The sequence below is a fragment of the Drosophila sulfurigaster genome, chromosome X, assembly GCF_023558435.1.
Source record: "Drosophila sulfurigaster albostrigata strain 15112-1811.04 chromosome X, ASM2355843v2, whole genome shotgun sequence".
In the NCBI taxonomy this organism is placed as follows: Eukaryota; Metazoa; Arthropoda; class Insecta; order Diptera; family Drosophilidae; genus Drosophila; species Drosophila sulfurigaster.
This window is the reverse complement of record NC_084885.1, coordinates 5,677,917-5,705,684: the sequence shown is the minus strand read 5'-3', so window position 1 is coordinate 5,705,684 and position 27,768 is coordinate 5,677,917. Positions and strand designations below refer to the sequence as shown.

The window sequence follows — 27,768 nt, the reverse complement described above, 5'->3', positions numbered from 1 at the left end:
TAAGAGCGAGACGAAAATAAACCACCCGCCAATTTTATCACTTTCACAGAAAAAAAGGAAAAAATATTCACTTTAACATTAAAACTCGTATAATTGAACCCTTAAAAGGGAATTAATAACAAAGCAATATGCTAAGTATTGATGTTTAAACACATTTATCGATATTTAAATAAAAACCAAGCTTTCGTCGCGAATTTTTGAACACAAGCTGCGCAGGTCAAATACACTCTTCGCTCGTTTGCCGCGTACTGATTGATATTCGTGGTACAATAAAATATTTCCTCACACCTAAAGCTGCAAGGAGCTTTTGGGATATACATGTATGTACATATGTACATCTATTCGTATGAATGTGGGTGCGTAGGAAAGTGTGCAAGAGCAAGCGAGTGGGCGACAGACAATTTTCCAAGCAAACGTTTGCCGATCGTTTCTATCACAGGCACTTTTATCAGCAGTTGAAATAGCAGCAGCACATTAAAGCTGCTCTTCAAATAGACATTGGAAAATTAAATAAGTAGCAAAAGTAATGCCAAGGGTAAAAACAATAACAAAATCGCAATTTTTAGCAGCTGTTTAGGAACCATTTTAAAGCAAGAAAAATAGTGCTAGCAGAAATTGCAATTGAAATTGCAACTACTACTAAACAAACATACATATACGCAGACGCACATACTTAAATATACATACATATGTATGTACAATTATTATATGTGAGTACAAGCGTACACTTGTGTGATAGACACGATCGGCGAGCGTTTGCTTTAACAATCTTCTATAGCACACTCGCTTGCACCTGCAAACTTTGCTTTTGTCCTCGTCCCATTGCTTTCATCTTTCATACGCACACACCTACATACCAATGTCCCCAAAAGCTCCTTGCCGTTCTACGCGTAAGGAAGTATATTATTGTATCACAAATACCAATCAGTACGCGTCAGAGGAGCGCAGAGTGCATTTGACCGGTGCACCGCGGTGCAGCAATTGCATTTATGTAAATTCGCGACAACGGCTTAAAAATTAATAATTAAGAGAAGATCGTTGAATTCTCATTCCACATTAGCTAAATCATATTTGTATTGTTTGCAAATTACCTATTATTAATCTCTTATGTGTGAGCTGTTGTTAAAGTGCAATTTTTTTCTTTCTTTTTCTTTTTTTGTGAAAATGCCAGAAATTGGCGCGTGTTTTCGTCTCGTTCTCACACATATGAGTCACATACAATTGGCGCGCATTCTTCTTCTAATTTCATCTATGCTTTACACGCCTCCACATAAGTGAAATATAATATCAATAGAAGTGCCAGTCTTATACAATTCTCGGTGTGGTGAATATATGTAAGTGTAATCGTGAGTTATGTTTGTAATATAAGAGTCAGTCTTATAAAATTGCAAATCTGTGTTTTTTGTTTCATTTTTTTTCTTGTGATTATAAGAGTGAAAGTTTAAGAATCAAATTTAAATATAACTAGTGAAGTTATTTAAAATGTGAGTGATTACAAATACATTCTCTATTATTTGTATTTTGTAATTACAGTAGATTCCGGTTATAGCGACTTTCAAGGGATCGACGATTTTACGTCGTTATACCCGGAAGACGCACTAACCGAAAGGAGCAAAACAAATTTATGTTTTTTTTTTATTGTTGCCATGTTCGTAATAGGGTTTTAAGATAAAACAAATTAATTTTTAAACAAAACAAAAAAAATGTATAATTTTCATTTAATATCATCGTTTTTCCATAATAAATCGTATACCTGAATGTTCCTTAGCATAAGATAAGGCGTCAGCTAAAACTAACAGAGAGTAGTGAGAATATAAGAACCTTCCTGTCGCTCCTACGAACACAAGCAAAGAGTGCGGATCACTGTTAAATACATACATTTCTAACAGCGTCGTTTGATGCTTAAATTTTTTGGCATTATTTCGCTGAGTTTTTTTCTTTTCGTCGCAATATCCGGTTGAATTCTGAAAAATTTCGTCCGTATAAGCGAAGACGTTCTAAGCGGAGGCCCTTTCATATAAGTTTGTATGGGGACCAACCAAGCCATCGAGCCGGTCGGACACTATAAGCGAAGTCGTTATAACCGGATTCTACTGTATATATATATATTTGAATAGATCATTTATCTATCTATTAGTAGCATCCCCAATAAACATAGTAGAATCAGTTTGTATCATAAGAATTCTTATGAAGTACATGCGACATATTCTAAGGGCAGTTCATGCAGCATTTTAAAGCTTCCACCCTGTTGTCACTCACTTTCATTTCTATTCTATCTTGTTTCAACTCTTATCTTCAGTGTTTTTTTGCGCATTTTCTTTTTGTTGTGTGTTATTTTGTTGTGTTTTTTGTGTAGGGTACATTGACTTACACTGGCATTATCGCATCTGCTCGTCAAGCTGTTTAGTGCTATCATCATTTCCCTACAATGCGTGATGCATTGTCAACAAGTGCAACAGCAATGGGGCGACAACAATGAAGCAGCTATGTACAACAACAAGCACATTGCTCTACACTCTGCCCCAGCCCCTGCCCCTTGTGCCTGCCACTGTTGCTGCTGTTGCAACTCCTAGTTCGTGTCTCGTTGCTCGTCATTTTAGCCAGCTGCTTCCCTGCATAACATTTTCAGCAATGATTTGTTACAGCGCCAGTTGGTCGCGTTCTGACATCTAACTTGAATGCGCTAGCTACAATCAAGCTTCTGTACAATGAACTCGATGCAACAATAACTAAACAGTTTGTGCATAACAAAATATATTCTATATACATAAATAATCGAGTTTATGTATGAATAATAATCATTTTTAAAATTTGTTTAATTTCGAAATTACTTTTAATATTTTTCAACTGCTTTACTTAATAAACTCTGTCATATTTATATTTAATGTTATGAAATATATTCTTTGTGGCAATGTATATTTATATAATATTAGAGCGATTTCAATGTAAAGAAGCTTTACTGTAGTTGATTGTGTGCACATATTATGTATACGTCTGGTTAGATTCCTCAGCTGCGATAGACGTGCGCTATCTTCTTCTTCGGGTGCCTGATAAACTGCTTCTTTACTGCAACTTGATGGCGTTGTGTGCATAGCACCCACTCACCCACACACCCAACATGTCCACTCCAATCTCCGTTTGCGATTCCCCTGCAGGCACTTTTAAACCGCCATTGAGCCACTCACTCTTTCTCTCTCTTTCTCTCGCTCTCAGTCTCTTTGCTTTGCTGTTACTATGTGTCTGTGTACAGAAGTAAGTTCCTTTTATATTTTATTGCATACTTATGAAAGGTTCTCGAATATAGATAAAGAAAAAGCAAAGAGAGAGTGCCGAAGAGTTAGAGAGTGTTTGGCAGCTCCATATAAGATGCTTTCAAATGCTTTCACTTTTCTCAGTTGGCTTTGGATTACGTGTATGCGCCATGCCATTAATTTAATATCGACTATCTTGACTCTGTGTGTGTTGAAACTTTCAATCGTAATCCTTGAGCAGCTTGTTTTTGCTTTTGTGGTAAGTGTGTGCGTGCCAAAGTAAAAGTACTCTAAAAAATCCTTCTTTGCCAGCCAGGTAAAAGTTAAGTAAAAAGTCTCGAAAATGTCGACACTATCTGACTATTTAATACGATTGCTGCATCGCACAAAATCGCTCTTCTTGGAGTTATTCGGACAACGTAAACGTTCCGGGGCAGAAGGCATCGAAATCGAGGCCATTGAATTGGAGCAAGTGAGGGCCGCAGATGTCGAGTCGAGTTCACAGTTGAATATTGATATGGAGAAGGAGAAGGAGAAGAAGATGGAGCTGGAGATGGAGATGCAGCAGCTGCATGAGAAGCAGCAACCACAACTGAACGAGGACGCTGATGATGATGATGACGATGATGACTCGGACGATTCATCAAACGAGGTTCAATACTATAGTAGCTTTGATCCCATAGTACGCGAGTTGTAGTTCAATATGCTGAAGGTGCCGCGTTTGCCAGTTGGCCACGATTGCAATTGATTTGCCCAACACATGTAACTCGAGTGTTTCGGTTTATTTTGCTGGCCAATACATTTTACGTTTATTGGCCAAGCCAATTTATCAACTCGAAGCGAGCGCATTTTTCAGTCTTCTGTCTTCTGTCTCATCAGCAGCTTTCACTTCAACTAGTTGTTGTTGCTATCACTTGCTTGTGTCTATATTTAGATTGAAACGATTGAAAGAGCGGCTGGCGCCATCTGGCGTTTCATATTGCTTAACTTGGCAGCCATTGAACAACTGGCTCGTTGGTCTAGGGGTATGATTTCCGCTTAGGGTGCGGGAGGTCCCGGGTTCAAATCCCGGACGAGCCCAAGTTGCATAATTATTTTTTATTTTTATTTTTTTACAGACAACACATTTAAAGCTGAGCTGGCTAAAAATGCTAAGTTTAGGTTAATACCAACAATGAAATAAATGACTTGGCATATTAGGTATTTAATTGCGCATTTTAACTAACAACCACCAAACTTCAAGTACATATTTGCAAATAATTTTGTTAGGAACCTATTTTTTTGTAGTTGGTTTTACTCGTCGTTATGATGTTAAAATAACAAGTGAAAGTCTATGATACCATTACTATTTCGAATGTCTGCAACAGGAGAAAGCATTTCCGATATCTAGATTTATTACCAGCTCTATAAACATTGATTTTATTGATGAATGTCTGCGAGTTTGATTTTTGAAAGTGCTTAAAATTCAGACAATAAAAGCTGATATGCAAATTGAAATGGAATGGAACTTAAGTCAACTTCGTCCGTTGGCTTTTGTTGGCTTTTTTGCCGCCGATTGAACAACTGGCTCGTTGGTCTAGGGGTATGATTTCCGCTTAGGGTGCGGGAGGTCCCGGGTTCAAATCCCGGACGAGCCCAAGATGCTTTCTTTTTTTATTTATTTTTTACCCATAACAAAGGGTAAAAAATAAATTTGTTTTAATAAATTAGAATAATTATTCATTACAGCATCAATTTTATTTTTGTAGGCTCTCCATTCATAATTGTAAACATTGCGTATACGTAATGTTATGTTGGCCATAAATGACGTCGATATTTTGAAGAACCTCAAGCTCAAGTTATTGTTCTTTAAGTAACTGATTAATAATTATATTCGTGATCATTTAATTATTTTGAAAATTTGGAACAAATGTAATTTAATAATGTTATTTAAGCTTTTAGAAATATTAAAAATAGATTAAAGGTTCTCTTACACTTTCTCAATTCGCTTGTAATGTTGTCTGTTTACATTTCCGCCACTTTGCAAACTATTAAAGTAGGTAACAACAAATCGGCTAAAGGTTTTCAACCTCAATTCATGCTGCAAATTTAAAGTACTATAAAACTCACAACAAAACGAGTGAAGAGTTCAAGTGTTGTAGTTAACAAGCGAAAAGTTTCAGCAATCGACTAAATTGTGCTTGAGCAAACTTGTGAATGCAGTTGCCAAAGTGTGAGAGAGCAGGAGAGTGGGAGAGTGGGAGAGTTAATATTGCAAGAGTGGCAAAAGGGACGAGATGTGGCACAGGGTCAAAGCACCTCGAACTTGAGGGTCCATGTTAATTGCAAATGCGTCATCGCCTGGCATTTTGACCAAGAAGACGAAGAAGAAGAAGATGCAGCAGCAGCAGCAGCAGCAGCAGCAGCAGTTGAGTACTCGAGTTGACTTGATGTCCCCGCCATGTTTCGTAATTATTTAAAAAGCAAACTACACCCACGCACACACACACACACACACACACACATGCATAATTGCGTGTGCTTTCTATTGTTTTTGAGCTTTCCCTTAAACAACAATAATAAACAGAAAAAAAAAAAACAAACGCAACAACAATGGCACAGCAGGCACATTTGCTTCCTTGACAGCGACAGCGGCTTTGAAGGCTTCTCTCGCGAGGACTTCTTGACTGGGGTCACCTGCAACATCATCAACATCAGCATCAGTCACTGCAACAACAACAAATAGCAGCAACATCTTCTTCTTCTTCATTTTATGCACTTAAGCGCCTTTTACTTTGCGCATAATTTCTTAAGCCCAAGACCAGAGAAGAGGCGCCCCCTAACTTTTCTTTTCTTTTCATTTTGACGGGTGCAATGCACTGTGACTTGCTTTTGGCGGGCGGGGGGAAGGGAAGGGAAGAGTTCTCGACTTGTATTATTGATGCTGCTGCGCTGGACAATCGAATTGCATTGATCATAGTCAATAGCATAGCATAAAAGTTGCCCCGTTAGACGCGTCAAGCAATCAAGGCAGCTCCACCCATTTCTACTGCTGCTCTTTGTGGCAACTTCCCCCCTTGCCCCACGGTTAACCGTTCGCTGTATACGTATTTCTTTTTTTTGCCGTTTGTCTGCTGCTGTGCGCTGTGCTCCATTAAGAGTAGCTCTTGGGCATGAATGTCATCATCAGGACAAGTGTTGCACTGTGCTCACATGGGACAACGACAACGACACCAACAACAACAACAACAACAACACGGGCGAGGAGAAACGACAAAACAGCGACAACAAACAGGAGCAAAAGCTGCTTCAGTTTTGTTGGGGTGAAAGTAAAAATTACACTTGCTGCAGGACGACGACGACGACGACGACGAAAATTTGTGCAAAACGTCAAAGGCAAAAATGTTGACGTTTGTGATCCTGGAGCTGTAAAATTGAGCTGAAGCTGAAGCTGAAGCTGCAACTGCAACGCTGGGGCTCGGAGTTCGTTAAACCTTCAAGCATCGAAGCTTTCATTTCTTGACAAAAAACACATAGAGAGAGAAAAACCCTTTGCAACAACAAGCATAAACTATGTGCTGTATGCAACGTGCCACTGGGGCGCGAATCTCAACGAATCTCACTGGAAACTCTTCTCCCCCGCTTCCACCCTCTCTGAATACAGAACCCCAAAGAACCCTCTCTGAAAAAAGAACCCCAGATACTTTGATGCCAAGTGTGGTGTGCACACTCTAAAAAAGAAAAACTTAGCTGGCTGGCTGCCTCGCAAAGTCGATGACTGCGAGTCAAGTATATTGCGTTAAAATTTAATTAAACCAGCTACACGCACTTTTCTTTTTGCTACTTGCCACACATCAAATGGGTTGCATGCTGCGGTTGCTTCTGTGTGTGTGTGTGTGTGTGTGCGCGAGCTGAGATTGAGTTTGCTGCTTCGTTGGCAGTCTTTCATTTGCCGCTTAAATCAAATCTAATTGTTCCACGGATTGCTTTTAATTTAACAACATTTGTTACTACTTTCTGAGCGTGAACTCTAAACTAAACAATATGTGTTTGACTGCTGTCTTAATTGTAAAAGTCTTGCCACCAAAATGTTGCTGTTGACTTTCGAATGCACTTCGAGTGTTTCAGATTTAGCTGCTCATGCGCGTGGTAAGATACTCACTTGAATAAGAAATGAATATACATAATATTTAAATGTGAATACATTTTCTTTAATTTATGATAATTTTATGTACCGCACCTACATATGTTGTTGTATTATATTACACATTTTTTTAATAAAATTCTGGATTATGCAACTTTTTAATTTCGAAATTTATCATTTGTAAATTTTACTCATACATTATACATTTTCCATATCCAAAATATATTATTCTTCAATTGAATACAATCCATATATTTAGGTTTTAATACTTTTGAAAACCAATTTCAGTTTTCAAAACTTTAATAGTTCAATTAATCACAACTATCACAAAATTAATGGCTTCTGCTTCCACATTTCATGTGCTATACTTTTTAACTTTCAAAAGTTTTCTACTGAAATTTAAGAATATTTTTTAATAATTCTGCATTTTAAATTAGTAATGTTATTGAAATTCATCGTCAATGAAAGTAATGAATTCAAATATTACATAAATTTATATCAGGTTGTTCAAACTGAAACATTTTATGTGACAACTTTTTTTGTATTCGAAAGTCTTCTATTGAAATAATAAGAATCCATATTAATGTTGCTAATTTTGTAAAATTCTTCTTTATGTTACTTTAAAATAAATAAACAATTTTCCAAACTAGAAATAGAATTTAAAAATTTAGTATTTCACGCCATCAGCATTTGCAAATAGTAATTGTATTAAATTGATTTTCAATCAAAACAAGAAAATAAAAGCTTATCATGTTGCTTTTGTTAGATTGTTAAAAGCTTAGGGAATTTAAATATTTATTTGAAATAAATGTTGCCCTTTTTAATATTTATTGTAGTTTGCATAGCTATTCCTTGAATGCAACACCAAATTGTTGTCACTCAGCTGACCATAAAATGATGATCTACTAGCATGCAATGTAGTTTTTTTGAGAGAGGAAACCAGCTTGCTTGGCAAGCTTGGGTTGCTTCTGGCTTCTCTGCTGGTTGCTTGATTGCCCAGTTACGCAGTCAAGTCTTACGCTAATTGATTCTGCCGCATTACTGTTTACAAGGCCTAATTTTTGTTGAAATGTGAGCGATGCCAGGCGAAGCACAGAAAAAAAAACAAGTAAGAAAGCAAGATTGGAGGATGCTCGACTTTGAGATACCCGTTACCCATTTAGAAGAGAAGCACAACAGAGCGGTATTATTTTTAAAATGTACTGAATTTATATTCCGTTAAAATACTAAACATATTTCAATCGCTATATTTGGTATATTGATATAGTACTGTGTTGCGGTATACATTTTAAAACATACTGAATATGGCAAAAATACTAGAAATATATCAATAGCTATATTTGGTATATTGATAAAGTACTATAGTGCAATATCAATTTTAAAATATCCCAATTGTTATATACATCAAAAATAGTAGAATTATACCGAAGGCTATATTTGATATATTGATATATTATTATTATTAGTATATACCATATAGTGCAATATATGCTTGACTGACAAACGAAGCATCTTAAAAACCTCCTTCAGTCTATGTAACATTTTCTGCAAGCACAAAGTCATAAATACCCTTCTACCCTGTGGGTAGCGGGTATAAACAGGGGAATCGAGTGTCAGAGTCAAGCGAAAGGCAACAGGCGACAGAAGTCAGAGGAGGAGTCGCGATCAGTGTCAGCGTCAAGCGTGGTAATTTGGACACGCTGACCTCTATGTGTCTGTCTCTGTTTCTGTCTCTGTCTGACCATCTTTGCTTCTCTCCTGCTCTTCTGCTCTCCTGCTGTCCTGCTGTCCGATGGTAATCAGCTTTATGGCAAGGCGTGTCTCCAACGAATTCAGTTCGCGGTTTGTTGTTTCGCGTTGCTTTTTTGATGTCGCTGCTGCTGGTAAATGATATGCGCCGCCTTGCCAAGTGACAGCGCTAATGGGCAGTCTCTGAATGACTGACTGACTGACTGACTGAATGACTGACTGACTGAGATGAGTATGAGAGGAGCTGTTGTGTGTGCTATGCATCTGTCTGTCCGCAATGCTCGCTCAATCAGCGTGGCTCAATAAACTATGAAGCTACTTGGCATTGTTTGAATGCTGCTCTCGTTGTTGCTGTGGCTTCGGCTGCTGCTGTGGTTGCTGCTGCACTCGATCCTCTGTCCACTAAGTGGCCCAAGTATGTCGTCGTCGTCATCGTCGTCGTCGTCGTCCACATTCACGTCCCACAAGTGGTTTGTCGGCTGATTGCTGTTATGTGCTGGTATGCAGCGCTTAACACGCCAAGTCAATTAAATGTTGCTGTGTTGTGATGTTGCTGCTTCCGCAAGGAAAGTGTAGCACACAGCTACAATGTTGCCTCGTAAACGTTGTTTGCAGCTCATGTTTGATGTATAACAAACACACACTTACGAGCCTCGAACCCGAACCCGAACTCAGAGTCGAACTCGCCTCTGGGTACCGCATTGTGGCCATTGTGGACGCACTTGGCCAAGTGTCGATGAAGTGTTTATGGCATAAACAGAAATAACAACAACAACAGCAACATCGTTGCATCGCATCGCATCGCGTTACTCTTGCCACTTTCTAGGTGCCACCTCAAAAAGGCATTGTTGCCTGTCGTTCTGTATGTGTGTTTGTGTGTGTGTGTTGCCTGATCCACCCGCCGCACAGCTGTCCATAAATTGCCAACTTCGTGTGGGTTATCGTGGCCAAGTCAGTAGCACACACTAGCTTGGTGAAAGTGACTCGCTGACTCGCTGACTCGTGCTTCTTTTCTTTTTTTTTTGTTATTTTTTGGTTGCTCGTCTTAACTAACTGCACGTTTTTCTTTTGCCTTCACAAAAAGCAGTCGTAACTCAGCCGGTGCTGCCAATGGGGCGCCGCCAAAAAGAAAAACAATGACACTAAAACTAGTTGACACATGCTTGCCACTGCTTAATAGCTGGCCGCAAGCATAGATCAAACAAGTAAGAAAGCTACAGTCGAGTGCACTCGACTGTGAGATACCCGCTACCTATTTTGAATAAAAGCAATATATTTTGCGGTATTATTCTCAAAATATACTAAATATACTGCAAAAATACTAAAAATATACCAAATGGTATATGTGGTATATCGATATAGTACCGCATTCAAAATATATCATAGACGGCACAATATACCAGATTGTCAGCCAAAGCAACTAAGACGCCTAGTAAGTAGGCGTTTTTGCCCATACAAAAGTATTTCTTTAATAACTTCCACAATTTTTATCAACCAAATTTTCAGGAATCATAACTACTGTAGTTATTATTATATATACCAAAATTTGCAACTCTAGCTTTAAAATTACGCTTGCTATTCGATTTTTTTGATTTGCGGGGGCGGAAGTGGGCGTGGCAAAAATTTGAAACAAACTTGATCTGCGTGCAAACATAACAAATGCTGTCGAAAAAAATTATAGCTCTATCTCTTATAGTCTCTGAGATCTAGGTGTTCATACGGACGGACGGACAGACGGACATGGCTAGATCGTCTCGGCTGTTGACGCTGATCAAGAATATATATACTTTATAGGGTCGGAGATGTCTCCTTCTACCTGTTACATACATTTCCTGTCGGCACAAAGTTATAATACCCTTCTACCCTATGAGTAGCGGGTATAAAAAGAAGAAATATATCGAATTTGTTAACACGGGACTGGAAAAGGATGCGGCACAAACCACGATTCCGTTTCTGGATATGCAGGAAGTTGCGTCAAATCCGCCAGTTCCGCTGTCCAGCATTGGTCTCTACCTTAAAAGTAGTCCTGGTTATGGTGGCTTTATCGCTCCTAGAATTATCAGCTATGATATCGCAGATTACGTTCGGTTGCCGTCTCCCGAGCTATAATATTTTGACAGAAATTTAAACTACTAGAAATTTAAACTACGAATCTTAACATTACAATTGAACTAACAGATATACCATAGACAAACATTGCTATACCAATCGAACATATATACCAAATTAATATACCGCAAAAAATACAAAAATATACCAAATTCTACATATGGTATATTAATATAGTACTAAATGGCAAATAAAGCATTGAATAAAAAATATACCAAATTCTCAGTCAAAGCTTCTAAGACCCGTAGTAAGTGTCTGTTCTTCCCATATTTTTTTATTTAAGCGCAAGCACGTTTATAGGAATCACAAACACGCTATTATTATTTATATATATAAATTCGAGACCCTATCTACAAAATTACGCCTATTATTTGATTTTTGCTGATTTGCGTAGGCAGATGTGGCCATGTAAAAAATTTGAAATGAACTTGATCTACGTGAAAACATAGTAGTTTCTGAGATGTGGGGATTCATCCAGACGAACGTTGATCATAGACTTTATTGGGTCGGAGATGCCTCCTTCTGCCTGTTACATACATTTCCTGGAGGCACAAAGTTATAATACCCTTATATTCCATGAATTTTGTACATACATTTTAAGAACTTAATGTAATAATCCGCCTTTCTTTTTCTCGATCTATACACATTTGTTAATATGAATCATTTGAGAATTTATTGACAGCGCTCTACAGGAAAAAAGTCAATTTTTTTGGCATAAAATCAAATTATTTTACAAATTATTTTTAAAAATAAAATATATTTTTTGAATTTACATACCCTAATTAGCCAAGAACCGTTATTTAAGATTTTTTAATAACAACACCATAGTGTTGATAAACGAACAAAGTCAGCTGTTCAATTGACTTTGTAGTGTGCTTAAATTAGTGAAAAATCTTTGCAAACTTTCACTGTTTATTTTGTGGTGCAACAAATTGATTTATAATTTCTGATTATGGCAAATCGTAGCAAAGGTATTTATAAATGTATCTTAGATTACATGTTTTGATTATTATGACTTGTTGTCCAACTGTGAAGTGTTTTATATGTATATCTTTTTAGCTTAAAACTAACAAGTTTGTTTGTGTTCCGTGGTGTATAACTTATAAATGGCACAACGTTGCAAAAAGGTAAAAACGCAAAGTTATTACCAAATGTATCCTTAATATCATAAAACTAATCATTTTGCAACTTTTGCACGTTTCTTCAAAAAAATGACTTATGTCCAGCAACTTATGAGCTCCCACACGCTGCACTTCTCGAAGTTTGGTAGAAAAACAGGCGCTCGGAAGATGCTCTAAGAAGCTACATACAAATACAACTTTACGGCGAGCAATTTGACGAAACTTTAAATCAGCAAATATCAACCAAAATTAAATGTTTCATTGGTTATATTAAAAAACATTTATTGGTGGGAGGTGGGGGGTGGGGGTTATGAAGGCAATGGTCCGATTCAAAAAGCAACAAAATCCGAAATTACACATTAATCTTAATAGTATAATAATGCGAAAAAATGGCGAGCGAATCGCGCGCGAATAAATAACACTTATGTTATATTTTTAAAATATTTGAATATAATAATTAAAGTAATGAAGTATAATCGCGGCTCGCGAATAAACCGCGGGGCGAATCGCGCGCGCGAATAAATCGCGAGGCGAATAAGTAGGTTCGCAGGTGGATCGCACGCGGAACACACGCGGATCACACGCGGATCGCAAGCGGATCACACGCGGATCACACGCGGATCGCACGCGGATCGCACGCGGATCGCAAGCGGATCGCAGGCGGATCGCAGGCGGATCGCAAGCGGATCGCAAGCGGATCGCAAGCGGATCGCAAGCGGATCGCAAGCGGATCGCAGGCGGATCGCAAGCGGATCGCAAGCGGATCGCAAGCGGATCGCAGGCGGATCGCAGGCGGATCACACGCGGATCACACGCGGATCGCAAGCGGATCGCAAGCGGATCGCAAGCGGATCGCACGCGGATCGCAGGCGGATCGCAGGCGGATCGCACGCGGATCGCAAGCGGATCACACGCGGATCGCAAGCGGATCGCAAGCGGATCGCAGGCGGATCGCAAGCGGATCGCAGGCGGTTCGCAAGCGGATCGCAAGCGGATCGCACGCGGATCGCAAGCGGATCACACGCGGATCGCACGCGGATCGCAAGCGGATCGCAAGCGGATCGAAGGCGGATCGCACGCGGATCGCAAGTGGATCACACGCGGATCGTGAGTGGATCACACGCGGATCGCAAGCGGATCACACGCGGATCGCAAGCGGATCGCACGCGGATCGCAAGCGGATCGCAGGCGGATCGCAGGCGGATCACACGCGGATCACACGCGGATCGCAAGCGGATCGCAAGCGGATCGCAAGCGGTTCGCAAGCGGATCGCAGGCGGTTCGCAAGCGGATCGCAAGCGGATCGCACGCGGATCACACGCGGATCGCAGGCGGATCGCAAGCGGATCACACGCGGATCGCAAGCGGATCGCAAGCGGATCGCACGCGGATCGCAAGCGGATCGCACGCGGATCGCAAGCGGATCGAAGGCGGATCGCAAGCGGAACACACGCGGATTACACGCGGATCGCAGGCGGATCGCAAGCGGATCGCAGGCGGTTCGCAAGCGGATCGCAAGCGGATCGCACGCGGATCACACGCGGATCGCAAGCGGATCGCACGCGGATCACACGCGGATCGCAAGCGGATCGCAGGCGGTTCGCAAGCGGATCGCAGGCGGTTCGCAAGCGGATCGCAAGCGGATCGCAGGCGGATCGCAGGCGGATCGCAGGCGGATCGCAAGCGGATCGCACGCGGATCGCAAGCGGATCGCACGCGGATCACACGCGGATCGAACGCGGATCACACGCGGATCGCAAGCGGATCGCAGGCGGTTCGCAAGCGGATCGCAAGCGGATCGCAGGCGGATCGCAGGCGGATCGCAGGCGGATCGCAGACGGATCGCAGGCGGATCGCAGGCGGATCGCAGGCGGATCGCAAGCGGATCACACGCGGATCGCAGGCGGTTCGCAAGCGGATCGCAGGCGGTTCGCAAGCGGATCACACGCGGATCGCAGGCGGATCGCACGCGGATCGCAAGCGGATCGCAAGCGGATCGCAGGCGGATCGCAGGCGGATCGCAAGCGGATCGCAAGCGGATCGAAGGCGGATCGCAAGCGGATCGCAAGTGGATCGCAAGTGGATCACACGCGGATCGCGAGTGGATCACACGCGGATCGCAAGCGGATCACACGCGGATCGCAAGCGGATCGCACGCGGATCGCAAGCGGATCGCAGGCGGATCACACGCGGATCACACGCGGATCGCAAGCGGATCGCAAGCGGATCGCAAGTGGATCGCAAGCGGTTCGCAAGCGGATCGCAGGCGGTTCGCAAGCGGATCACACGCGGATCGCAGGCGGATCGCACGCGGATCGCAAGCGGATCGCAAGCGGATCGCAGGCGGATCGCAGGCGGATCGCAAGCGGATCGCAAGCGGATCGAAGGCGGATCGCAAGCGGATCGAAGGCGGATCGCACGCGGATCGCAAGTGGATCGCAAGTGGATCACACGCGGATCGCGAGTGGATCACACGCGGATCGCAAGCGGATCACACGCGGATCGCAAGCGGATCGCACGCGGATCGCAAGCGGATCGCAGGCGGATCACACGCGGATCACACGCGGTTCGCAAGCGGATCGCAAGCGGATCGCACGCGGATCACACGCGGATCGCAAGCGGATCGCAAGCGGATCGCACGCGGATCGCACGCGGATCGCAGGCGGATCGCAGGCGGATCGAAAGCGGATCGCACGCGGATCGCAGGCGGTTCGCAAGGCGGATCGCAAGCGGATCGCACGCGGATCGCAAGCGGATCGCACGCGGATCGCACGCGGATCGCAAGCGGATCGAAGGCGGATCGCAAGCGGAACACACGCGGATTACACGCGGATCGCAAGCGGATCGCACGCGGATCGCAAGCGGATCGCAGGCGGATCGCAGGCGGATCACACGCGGATCACACGCGGATCGCAAGCGGATCGCAAGCGGATCGCAAGCGGTTCGCAAGCGGATCGCAGGCGGTTCGCAAGGCGGTTCGCAAGCGGATCGCAAGCGGATCGCACGCGGATCGCACGCGGATCGCAAGCGGATCGCAGGCGGATCGCAAGCGGATCGCAGGCGGTTCGCAAGCGGATCGCAGGCGGTTCGCAAGGCGGTTCGCAAGCGGATCGCAAGCGGATCGCACGCGGATCGCACGCGGATCGCAAGCGGATCGCAAGCGGATCGCACGCGGATCGCACGCGGATCGCAGGCGGATCGCAGGCGGATCGCACGCGGATCGCAAGCGGATCGCAAGCGGATCGCAGGCGGATCGCAGGCGGATCGCAAGCGGATCGAAGGCGGATCGCAAGCAGATCGCAAGCGTATCGCACGCGGATCGCAAGCGGATCGCAAGCGGATCGAAGGCGGATCGAAGGCGGATCGCAAGCGGATCGAAGGCGGATCGAAGGCGGATCGAAGGCGGATCGCACGCGGATCGCAGGCGGATCGCAGGCGGATCGCAAGCGGATCGCAGGCGGATCGCAGGCGGATCGCAAGCGGATCACACGCGGATCGCAGGCGGTTCGCAAGCGGATCGCAGGCGGTTCGCAAGCGGATCACACGCGGATCGCAAGCGGATCGCAAGCGGTTCGCAAGCGGATCGCAGGCGGTTCGCAAGGCGGTTCGCAAGCGGATCGCAAGCGGATCGCACGCGGATCGCACGCGGATCGCACGCGGATCGCAAGCGGATCGCAAGCGGATCGCAAGCGGATCGCACGCGGATCGCAGGCGGATCGCAGGCGGATCGCACGCGGATCGCAAGCGGATCGCAAGCGGATCGCAGGCGGATCGCAGGCGGATCGCAAGCGGATCGCAGGCGGTTCGCAAGCGGATCGCAGGCGGTTCGCAAGCGGATCGCAAGCGGATCGCACGCGGATCGCAAGCGGATCGCAAGCGGATCGAAGGCGGATCGAAGGCGGATCGCAAGCGGATCGAAGGCGGATCGAAGGCGGATCGAAGGCGGATCGCACGCGGATCGCAAGTGGATCGCGTGGATCACACGGGGATCACACGGGGATCACACGCGGATCGCAAGCGGATCGCAAGCGGATCGCACGCGGATCGCACGCGGATCGCAGGCGGATCACACGCGGATCACACGCGGATCGCAAGCGGATCGCAAGCGGATCGCAAGTGGATCGCAAGCGGTTCGCAAGCGGATCGCAGGCGGTTCGCAAGGCGGTTCGCAAGCGGATCGCAAGCGGATCGCACGCGGATCACACGCGGATCGAAGGCGGATCGAAGGCGGATCGAAGGCGGATCGCACGCGGATCGCAAGTGGATCGCAAGTGGATCACACGGGGATCACACGCGGATCGCAAGCGGATCGCAAGCGGATCGCACGCGGATCGCACGCGGATCGCAAGCGGATCGCAGGCGGATCGCAAGCGGATCGCAGGCGGAAGTGGGCGTGGCAAAAATTTGAAACAAACTTGATCTGCGTGCAAACATAACAAATGCTGACAGACAGACAGACACACAGACGGACAGACGGACATGGCTAGATCGTCTCGGCTGTTGACGCTGATCAAGAATATATATACTTTATAGGGTCGGAGATGTCTCCTTCTACCTGTTACATACATTTCCTGTCGGCACAAAGTTATAATACCCTTCTACCCTATGGGTAACGGGTATAAAAAGAAGAAATATATCGAATTTGTTAACACGGGACTGGAAAAGGATGCGGCACAAACCACGATTCCGTTTCTGGATATGCAGGAAGTTGCGTCAAATCCGCCAGTTCCGCTGTCCAGCATTGGTCTCTACCTTAAAAGTAGTCCTGGTTATGGTGGCTTTATCGCTCCTAGAATTATCAGCTATGATATCGCAGATTACGTTCGGTTGCCGTCTCCCGAGCTATAATATTTTGACAGAAATTTAAACTACTAGAAATTTAAACTACGAATCTTAACATTACAATTGAACTAACAGATATACCATAGACAAACATTCCTATACCAATCGAACATATATACCAAATTAATATACCGCAAAAAATACCAAAAAAATATACCAAATTCTACATACGGATCGCAAGCGGATCGCAGGCGGATCGCAGGCGGATCGCAGGCGGATCGCAAGCGGATCGCACGCGGATCGCACGCGGATCGCAAGCGGATCACACGCTACTACAAATAAATCGCGAGCGAAGTATTATTAAATAACTAACCTGCAGGCGAATCGCTGGCGAATCGCGCGCGAATAAATCGCGGGCGAATCCGCCCCGCGATTAATGTTATGTTATGTTATATTTTTAAAATATTTGAATATTATAATTGAAGTATTATTAAATAACTAAGGTTTTTGCATTTGAACTTTTTTTCTAATATCATTTAAATAATAATGCGAAAAAATGGCGAGCGAATCGCTCGCGAATAAATCACGCGAATAAATCGCGGGGCGAATCGCGGGCGAATGTTTGAAAACACTTATGTTATATTTTTAAAATATTTGAATATAATAATTAAAGTATTGAAGTATAATCGCGGCTCGCGAATAAACCGCGGGGCGAATCGCGCGCGCGAATAAATCGCGAGGCGAATAAATCGCGAGGCGAATAAGTAGGTTCGCAGGTGGATCGCACGCGGAACACACGCGGATCGCAGGCGGAAGTGGGCGTGGCAAAAATTTGAAACAAACTTGATCTGCGTGCAAACATAACAAATGCTGTCGAAAAAAAATTATAACTCTATCTCTTATAGTCTCTGAGATCTAGGAGTTCATACGGACGGACGGACAGACGGACAGACAGACAGACAGACAGACACACAGACGGACAGACGGACATGGCTAGATCGTTTCGGCTGTTGACGCTGATCAAGAATATATATACTTTATAGGGTCGGAGATGTCTCCTTCTACCTGTTACATACATTTCCTGTTGGCACAAAGTTATAATACCCTTCTACCCTATGGGTAGCGGGTATAAAAACAAAGCTCAAGAGAGTGCAACACGATTCAATCACAGTCACATTTCAATGCGAAGCATCTTAGAAATGAGTAGCACATCAATTGATTACTAAATGATTGCTCAATTAATAATATTTAATAATAATTCATTACTCATAATGCAGCTCAATTTCTGTAATATTTAAAAAATCTCCTCTAAATTGAAACACTTTATTGAAAAAATAAGAAAAGAATTTTGACATGTAAACGTGTTCAAAAAAATATATGCAAAATCATTCAGACTAAGTGTACTTTTTATATTATATCAGATAAAATTAGTAAGCTATTAAAATAGAGAACTTTATTAGGGGAAAAGCAATATTTCGATTTAAAACAACATAAATTGTTAAAAAAATTAAATAGGTTACCTTATTTCTTTTGACAATTTGGTATATTTTAAACTATCTCAACATACCAAATATAACCGCTGGTATATTTTTACTATTTTTGCGGTATATTCATGTGGTAGTTAATAATTTCGAAAGCAAATTTATTTTTTCTAGATAACATGCTAAAATCAAGATTCTTTGATGACACAATTAAACCAAGAAAGTTTATTCTTAAATCAAGATCCAAATATATATATATCAGATATTAGATCCACTAAACAATCAAAAATATTATTCATCATTTGAATTACCAAGTAAGAATTACATACATAATTGCTTTTGTTAATTTGAAATGTAAACCTTTGAATTGTATTACATATGATAATCGTTAACTTGTTATTTGATGAATAAGTTGACGTAAGAACAAATTAAAATTAAAATTAATAAAAGCTTCCTTGGAACTTAAATAAACTTTGAAATTATTAATTTCTTTCTGTTGATTTTGAATATTAATTTACAATTAATCTAAGCAACACAGAAAATACCAAAAATTATAATACGAATGTCGAAAGTGATTAGAAAAACATCAAGAGCTAAACAACAACTATGTGTATTTTAGTATCGCAGTTGTTTTATTTAACTGCCACATTTAGTGCTAAACAAATTGCCATAGTCATGATTTATTTTGCACAAAGACATTTTGCGCTTGTGTCCTAGAAACATGTATAAAATTAATTGCAAGTACCACTTCAAACATATTTATGCTGAGAGTTGCTTAAAACACAATTTGCAGCCTGTCTGCATCTAATTTAAAAACATTTTCAACATTTTTTGCTGGCCACCAAAAAAGAAAATACAAAATAAAAGTGGTGATAAAAAATTGAAATTACAGAGTGAGTGAAATAATTAGCAGTTTGCCACCGTTTTCGCAATGCAAAACTTGACTCCAAACGAGGAGAAGAGTAGTTGAAGTTGAAGTTGCTGCTGCTGTTGCTGCTGTTGTGTGGCTGCAATTGAAAATGTCAGAAAAGTGCCAAGATTCGGGGCAAAGTTGCAGCGTCATCTTTGGCCATTTGCGGCAGCCGTTAGATGTAGGCTCAAAGTCATCGCCAGCGGCGATCATTAACCATAAAGCCAGGCAGCTAGCCAAAGCTATGCGGTTAGCCAAGTCAGCTTGGCAGGCTCTGTGTGTAGACTTGATCAGCTTGGAGAGCCTAGAGATCGGTTTTTAGACACGGACACGGCGCTGACTTTAGCTGTCGGAGAGGTTCGCAGCTTCTGGTCTGCAATTTGCAATTTGTTTGCAAAGATTTTGCGAAGCGTTCATTAAATATCGTTAAAGGCGGCTGCGAAATTATGGTAATTGTATGGAAATAGCGCATGCGCCGCGTTGCACACAAAATGACAATGACAAATTGCTGCGACATACTGCGGACAAGTGGAAGTTACTAAAAAAAAAATCTAGTTCATTGCTGCTCAACTAAAACTCTCTTTTCAATGCTTTAAACAATTCCATTAAAACTAAAATAACAAAAATACTAACTATACAAATACTAAAAACACTAAAAACAATAAAAAATACTGAAATTCTGAAAAGAAAAATAAAATAAAATAAAATACAATACAATGCTAAGATACTAAAATGCAAACACTGCAACCAAAAGCATAATACTAATATACTAAAATACAAATTCTGAAAACAAATAAGGAAAATAAATAAGAAATAAAATACCAAAATAAATACGGACATCAATAAACATTTTACAACTCAATTTAAGTGTTATCATAAACTTGGCAAATTGAAAATTCATCAATAAAAGTACGTATTTAATTTGTATTTATGATCAACAAAAAATCAGCAATTTTTTCGTTTCCCACATTAAAATTCAAACGAAATGCACTTTTATTTGGCAATTGCAAATTGCTGTTTGTTGCAATTGTTATTGCTGTAAACTCATTGTTGTTATTGTTATTGTTGCTGTTGCTGTTGTTGTTGTTGCTGTTGTTGTTGTTGTTGTTGGACGTGCCGGTCACATAAATTAAGCAACGCTAAGCGAGTCAATTTCACTGCACATTATGGCCCAAATTATCAATGCCCATAAAGTATTTCCTCCTTAGCCGCAAGCGCAAAGCACAAAACAACAAAAACACAAAACTAAAAAAATAATGAAAACTGCAACGAAAAAGTAGTGGAAAAAAAGAAATAAGTTTGTGCTGGGGAGCCGCAGAAAATGCGTTCATCACGTTTCTGTTTGCCGTTTAGTACGAAATAAATGTAAAGACGAGCCAGATGAAGCCCCAAAGAGGCCGAGACCAAAGTGGAGATGAAGGTATAGAGGAGAAAGAGAAGGAGGAGAAGGAGAAGGAGGAGGAGGAGAAGAAGCTGAAGAGTGAGACGAGCACAAATGCTAAAATAATAAAGTACGAGTACGAATACGAGTAAAAGACGCCCACAAAAAAATGCTAACAAGTAACGAGAGTAACTTTAGCTCACACATAGATACACACACACACACACACACACACACACACACACACACATTGGAGGGAAACTGGACTTGCAGTGGAAGAGTGGAAGAGTTTTTTTCCTGACTGTTGTTGTCATGTTGCAGCCGCATGGCTAAATAAAATCCGTTATAAATAAATGCACGTATTGCCATTACATTTCATTGTCTGCCAACCAGATTTCCCCTTCCCCCTCTTCCCCTTCTATATCACTTCACAGCCAGCGGTCACAAGTTGGCTGCAGTTGAGAGGAGCTTGCAATGCAGTTTTCGGGGCATCCTGCCTGCCTAAATGGCGTTAAATATGGCGTTGATGATCATTATCAGTTGGTACCGACTGTAACTGCAAACGCTGATCGCTGTCCACGACTACAACACAGCAACAACAGCAACAGCAACAACACAACAACAACGACAACCACGATGCACGTTGCTGTAATCCAATAGCCGCATCACGTCGTCGTCGTTGCGAGGTGTTAAATTTGCCAGGCGCTAATGAAGTCGGCCCCGGCGTTCACAATTCAAATCACAAATAAAACGGACAACAACAACAACAACAACAACACCAGAAATTAAAAGAACGTCGTTGTTTCTTTCGGTTTTTGGTTTTTGTGTGTTTCTTTAAGAGATATCACATGGTCGTCCTCTGGCTCAGCTGCAGCCTCGTCACGAATTAATATTTGCCATGCCGATCATCTCTCACTCTCGCTCTTGCTCTCCCTCTCCCTCGCTCTGGCTCTGGCTCTCTGTCTCTGGCTCTAATGAATGCCTCCAACGCCTCCTCGTATTTACTGCGATATTGGGCAACGCCTACATGAGAGTCATTTATAATTTTACGCGAATTGCCACAGCCTGTGTTGCAGTTGCAGTTGCACATCCTCCTCGATCTTTTTGTTCCTCTTTGCTTCTTTGAGCTTGGTCTGCCCAAGTTCATGATCGTGCTGCACGTTTCGCAGGCCTTTATTTACGGGCACAGCAGTTAACTCCCCTCTCGCTTACCTCCTCCCTCCTCCCTCTCTCTCTCTCTCTCTCGTTTGTGGCCTTTTCCTGCCTGCTTCCGTCTCGGCTAACAAGTTACCGATTGCTGCTTGGCCTCTTCTTCCGACTACATTCTTCTCCAACTTCTTGTCGTCTTCTTCTTTACACATTAACTCCTTTGCCAATAATCATAATAATTTACGACCACCCAATAGCGCTTCGTAGTGGGGAGAGAAAGAACAGAGCAAGAGGAAACAGTGGAAGCTGACAGCATTTTGTAAGCATTTTGTATATTCTATACTACATATATTACACTTTACATGCTTACCGTTCAGCGTTCAACGTTCAACGTTCATTGGCCAAAAAAAACTAAACTCAAAACTCAAAACTCAGCGAAACTTCAGCTACGAGTGCCACTGTCTAGACGTATTCCCCATCGAGAGTTGACCAAAGTCCGGCAGCTCAAAACTTTTCTCGCCTTCCAATTCATTTCATTTCATAATACTCAAATCAAATTTACTCGCCTTGCGCTTGAAATAGGTCAATAGCTTGTAATTGCGCTCAGCACGAGGAAAATGCTAGAAATGTGTGAAAATGTGTGCAACAAATATTAAAATGTTGATTTTGTTTAATGTGTAGCGGCAGTTAAATATTAATAATAATTAAAAATTATTATTAAAATAGAAGAAATCAAGTAGGAAAGCTACAGTCGAATGTGCTCAACTTTGAAATACCCGCTACCCCTCTTTGAATAACAGCCAAAAATATACCACATTAATATACCGCAAAAATGCTTAAAAAATGCAAAACAGTGCAGTATACATTTTTAATTATAACAAATTAATATACTGAAAATACTAACATATTATGAATGTTATGTTATTGATTTTAAAATATATCAAATTGATATTCCCTAAAAATACTAACAATATACCAAAGGCTACATGTAGTATGTTAATAAAGTACTATTTTCCAAAATATAACAGGCTGATTTTGTTTTTTATACTTATTTTTTACAAAATCTCGCATATTATATAGTAATATTATGATAACACAAATTTTACCACATAACTAAATTGGGAAATTCAATTTTTTATTTTATATGCTTGGTTAATTTCTAATTTCAGTTGATCAACAATATTTTGACTCACACGTTGTCGTATACTTAATCCATCAAAGGATGGTGAGAACTAGTCGTATACTTAATTTATTCAATTTAATAGCCTTAAGCTTGACTTTATAATATTCTTGTTTATTATATAGTCATAACAAAAATAATATATTTTTGTGTTGCACATGTGCAAAACATTCAACTTGTCGTATACGTAATTTAAAATGTAGGAAAATACTTTTCTTCTTGAGGCTAATATAATTATATTTCATTAGTGACTTTAGTAACCAATTTAATATTTTTAAGAGACAATATGTCAAACTTAATACTCACGTATAAAAATATGTTTTAAAAATAATATAGAATCATTTAATTGGGTGTGAAATGTTTTAGTAGATTCCAATAAGAAGATAACTTCAAATGTTCATATTCTGCCCTTCAATTGTTGTGCATTCTAAAGTCTTCCATTAATTTAATAAAAGTAATAATAACTTTTGATTGCAGCTTGTAGTATTTTTAATTAATAATACTTGTGGGTGCGTCAATTGAGTTTTGCCTTGTTTGCCTTGTTTGTTAACGTTCAATGACCCATTGATATAATTTGAACATGTCTGCATTGTTATTCACATTATGAACAAACATGGCTTTCCATTTTGTGCTCATTTGTTTAATTGCGCATAATAAATGAAATTATGAAATCCATCGGGAGCTGCACTCTCCGTTAGCAGTTTTATCATTGTGCATGCTTGCGGTTTGGTTTCGTTGTGGGATATGAAAAATATATGAGCAGAGAGCAGGTTAATCTCAACTGCCTAATACCCTGTAATAAGTTCTACAAATTAAGCAATTTAATTATTAGTTCACCTTTCACATAAATATGTAAAATACTTGTAAATCCCATTCAAGTTTGTCGATTGCATAATTTGTTGGCACTGAAATTACAGGGTATGAATACGACTACGAACCGCAACATTAATTTCAATTTGCGGACCTCGATGCGGTTAGACCTCCACAAAGGGCAATGCAACAACTGGTCAGGGTTGTCAGTGCAACTAAGCGAAGAAACAATATACGTGTGCAACAGCAACAACAGCAGCAACAACAGCAACAAAAGCAGCAACAACGGCAGCAGTAAGGTGCTTTTCATTCTACCACAAATTGCGGTTGCTGCTAGAGCTGCAATTAATACAATTTGTAGCCACAGCTATCAGCTGTCTTAATTTGCCTGCGCTCCGTTGTTGCAGGCTGGTGACTCGTGGCCTTTGAGGCCATGACTCAATGCGATTTTATGTCTGCCTAACTGTCTGTCTACACCTAGCTGCAGAATTTTTTGTACTTAGCAGAACTACAATTGATTCCTTTTTTATAGGTTGACTAATTCCGACCACTTTCATTAGACAGACTTCTGTCAAGTCTTTTGTGGCAGACATATTTAAAAAAAAACATTTAAACTAGACCTTTTTGACTTTCTTAAGAGTGCATTTTTATTTTTTTATTATATCTACACAATATTAACTTCACATTCAAATATTAAAGCTAGAAGTTAGCATTAGGCTGTCAACATTGATTTCCATATCGGCATAATGTAAACAAAGCATTTAAAGTTAAAGTTTGGAGTTAACATTGCTCTGTCAATTTCTTAACATCGTTCCTAACATTTTTAGAATGCTGTACTTAAAAATTGAAGATATAAGCTAAAAGGCACTTAAGAGTGTAGTTACACAGTTATAAATAAAAATTCAATCAACTATTAAAGCTAGAAGCCAATAGTGTGCTGTCAACATTTATGTATAATGTTCAGTTAACATTCATTATAGAATATTGAACTTGTACTGATTAGAGTACAGAATAATATGAATGTTGGACCAGAAGTTAACAGCCTCGTATATAAAATTAAATTCATTCAAAAGTCGCAGCTTAAACTTAAAAGTGTGCTATCAACATCTTAAAATTACTTTGCACTGTTAATATTTATAGAAGACTGAACTCAAAGATGGCATGCTGTTAAATTTTTCATTAATTTAAGCGCCTTTGAGTGATCAACTTAACGAGTAGTTTACAATGTTCGCCACACAAATCATTTGAAATGCAACAGCTCAGCTAACACGTAGTGGCAACAGTTTGAAGCAGTCAGTGGACTGTCAAACGAAACAAAAAGCCTGCAGCTTGTTTTCATGCCGCAAACGAGTTGAAAGAACAACAAACCGGAAAACAAAATATGTCAGGAGCAACAAGAAGCACAATCGAAAAATGTTTAATGTCGTGTGCCCAAAAATAAAGCAAGTATTTAATGCGCGCAGAGAGCACATAATTAAAATGCACAACACACCAAATAAATGCATACAAATAACATAAAAGCAATTTAAGGTTTGCAATTATGAAGCAATTGCAACGAATTTTACCGCAAGCGTTGACGAATTTGCAAAGTTAAATATTGCAAAAAATTGGTTTATAATTTGCGATAAAGTTTAGCAAACATTAAATACTACATCAAAGTAAATGTACTATAAAAAATACATAGTAAATACCAATACAAAATTATGGTTTACAAACCATCATTGGATATTTGAACTAACTCTACGCTTTGTAGCTCTATGTTGGCTTGCCAAAAATGAAATTAGGTTATTAAAACATTGCTGGCTAGGAACATCAGCAAATTGAAAATCAAATTGTAACAGAAACAGATGAAAAAAGAGTTTGCTTATGCTTTTGTGTAGAGAAATAAAATCGAGAGAGAGCGATGCGGAATCATTTTTAGCTATCAAGGAAGCGAGCAGTGGACATGGAAGCAGGCGTCACGATAAAGTCAACAAACCGAATTGCAGAAAAAATACATAAAAAAGGAACTAAGAAAGCTACAGTCGGGTGTGCTCGACTGTGAGATACCCGCTACCCATTTTTAATAAAACCAAAACTCTGTGGTCTTATTCTTAATATATGTATATTAAATAATATACCGCCAAAATAATGAAAATATAATATATCGATGGCCATATTTGGTATATTGATGCAGTACTGCATTAAATATATATTATAGATGTCAAAATATACTAGATTGTCAGCCAAAGCGTAATTTACCACACTGAAGTATTTATTGAATAACTTTTATAATTTTTTTTACGATCGCAATCAAATTCTCAGGAAAATATTGTAGTTATAACTGTGTATAAAAATATAGCTCTATCTCTTATAGTCTCTGAGATCTACATAGGTGTTCATACAGACGGACGAACAGACTGACAGACGGACAGACGGACATGGCTATATCGTGTTAGCTGTTAACGAATATATATACACGTCAAGAATATATATACACGTCATGTCATGTCTATATTTGGTATATTGATATACTACTACATTTAAAATATACCATAGAGTACAAAATATACCAGACTGGCAATCGAAGTAACTTAGTTACCTCCTTTGAATGTTACATTTGCTTTAGGTAAAAAGTCATAAATACCCTTCTACCATATAGGAAGCGGGTATAAAAAAAAAGAGTTGCAATCTTTGAACACAAATATGAATGTATATATGTATGTGTAGATATATATAAGAGTGTGTGTGAGAGTGTTTGTGTCAGTGTGTGTGTGTGTGTGTGCACTGCGCTATGCAAATGAAAAGTGTTGACAAACAGGCTGATGAGTGCGAGGACAACGACAGCAACAACGACAACGATGCTGGCCAAAGGCGTTACGCGTAACAAACAGATGACAACAACAGCACCAACAACAACAGCAACATCAATATGAGAGGAGAAAGCAAATAAAATACGGGCTGCAAAAAACGAAGAAGCGATTACATAAATTCATTAAAATGTTTGCAAAATGGAAGTCATGCAAACACCAGCCACAAACAGGCAAACAGGCAAAGTCACAAGGAGTTGCAACATTTGACTGGCTGCAGAAAGGGTGCAGCATACAACATAGAGATGCATAGACCAAAAGGACAGGTAAAATGTGTGGAAGAGAGAGTGAGAGAGAGAGAGAGAACGTTGTTATATAGCATATGCCAGATGTCAGTTGTCAGCGATGGACAAGGATGAACGGCAGCAGCAGCAGCAGCAACAACAGCAGCAGCGGTAGCCATGGCAATGTCTGACTGCCAATGTCGAATGCCGCATGCCACATGGCCATGGCCATGGCAGTGGCAAAGGCAAAGGCAACGGCATTGACAGCAATAAGCAAAATGCAAACAGCACACACATGCAATAAGAATGGCATTTTTTTTTTTTACTATACTACGAAGGTTAATCAAACACACACTGAGGCACATTCTGGACATGCAACATGCACCAGTCAATGTCTCGCTCGCTCTCTCTCTCTCTCTCTATTTCTCTATATATATATTCTCTATATTGCTATCTGCGTACGTGGCGGCATTCGAGCAGAAGATTACTCTGACTCTGCCTCTGACTGGCAGTCAAACAATGGCCAGCCTGAGATTGAGCTAAAGACTTTTGCTGCCTGCTGCCTGCTGCCTGACGATAATGTTGCATGACAATGCCTTAGGCTTTAGGCCTAGGAATACGCTGCAAATGAGTGACGCCGCTGCCAAAG

The 27,768-nt window shown here is 41.0% G+C and overlaps 2 protein-coding genes and 2 non-coding genes across 6 annotated transcripts in view; 3 read left to right on the top strand and 1 right to left on the bottom strand.

The window, feature by feature from the left end:
* Positions 1 to 27,768, bottom strand: part of LOC133848723 (uncharacterized) — a 157,119-nt gene that overhangs the window by 110,325 nt on the left and 19,026 nt on the right. The gene's annotated exons all lie outside the window — the stretch shown is intronic.
* LOC133848146 (uncharacterized) lies at positions 3,390 to 4,097 on the top strand. Of its 3 annotated transcripts, none has more exons than XM_062283573.1 (2): positions 3,390 to 3,510; positions 3,568 to 4,097. In XM_062283573.1, the coding sequence occupies exon 2, from the start codon at positions 3,595 to 3,597 to the stop codon at positions 3,946 to 3,948; it is 354 nt and encodes a 117-aa protein (XP_062139557.1). In that variant the 5' UTR covers positions 3,390 to 3,510; positions 3,568 to 3,594; the 3' UTR covers positions 3,949 to 4,097. The 3 variants fall into 3 exon arrangements, with proteins under 3 accessions (XP_062139557.1, XP_062139556.1, XP_062139555.1); XM_062283572.1 differs by having other exon boundaries at positions 3,406 to 3,510; positions 3,564 to 4,097; XM_062283571.1 differs by having other exon boundaries at positions 3,406 to 3,516.
* Positions 4,260 to 4,331, top strand: Trnap-agg (transfer RNA proline (anticodon AGG)). The gene has a single exon. It is a non-coding gene; the product is annotated as a tRNA-Pro (tRNA).
* On the top strand, positions 4,817 to 4,888 carry Trnap-agg (transfer RNA proline (anticodon AGG)). The gene has a single exon. It is a non-coding gene; the product is annotated as a tRNA-Pro (tRNA).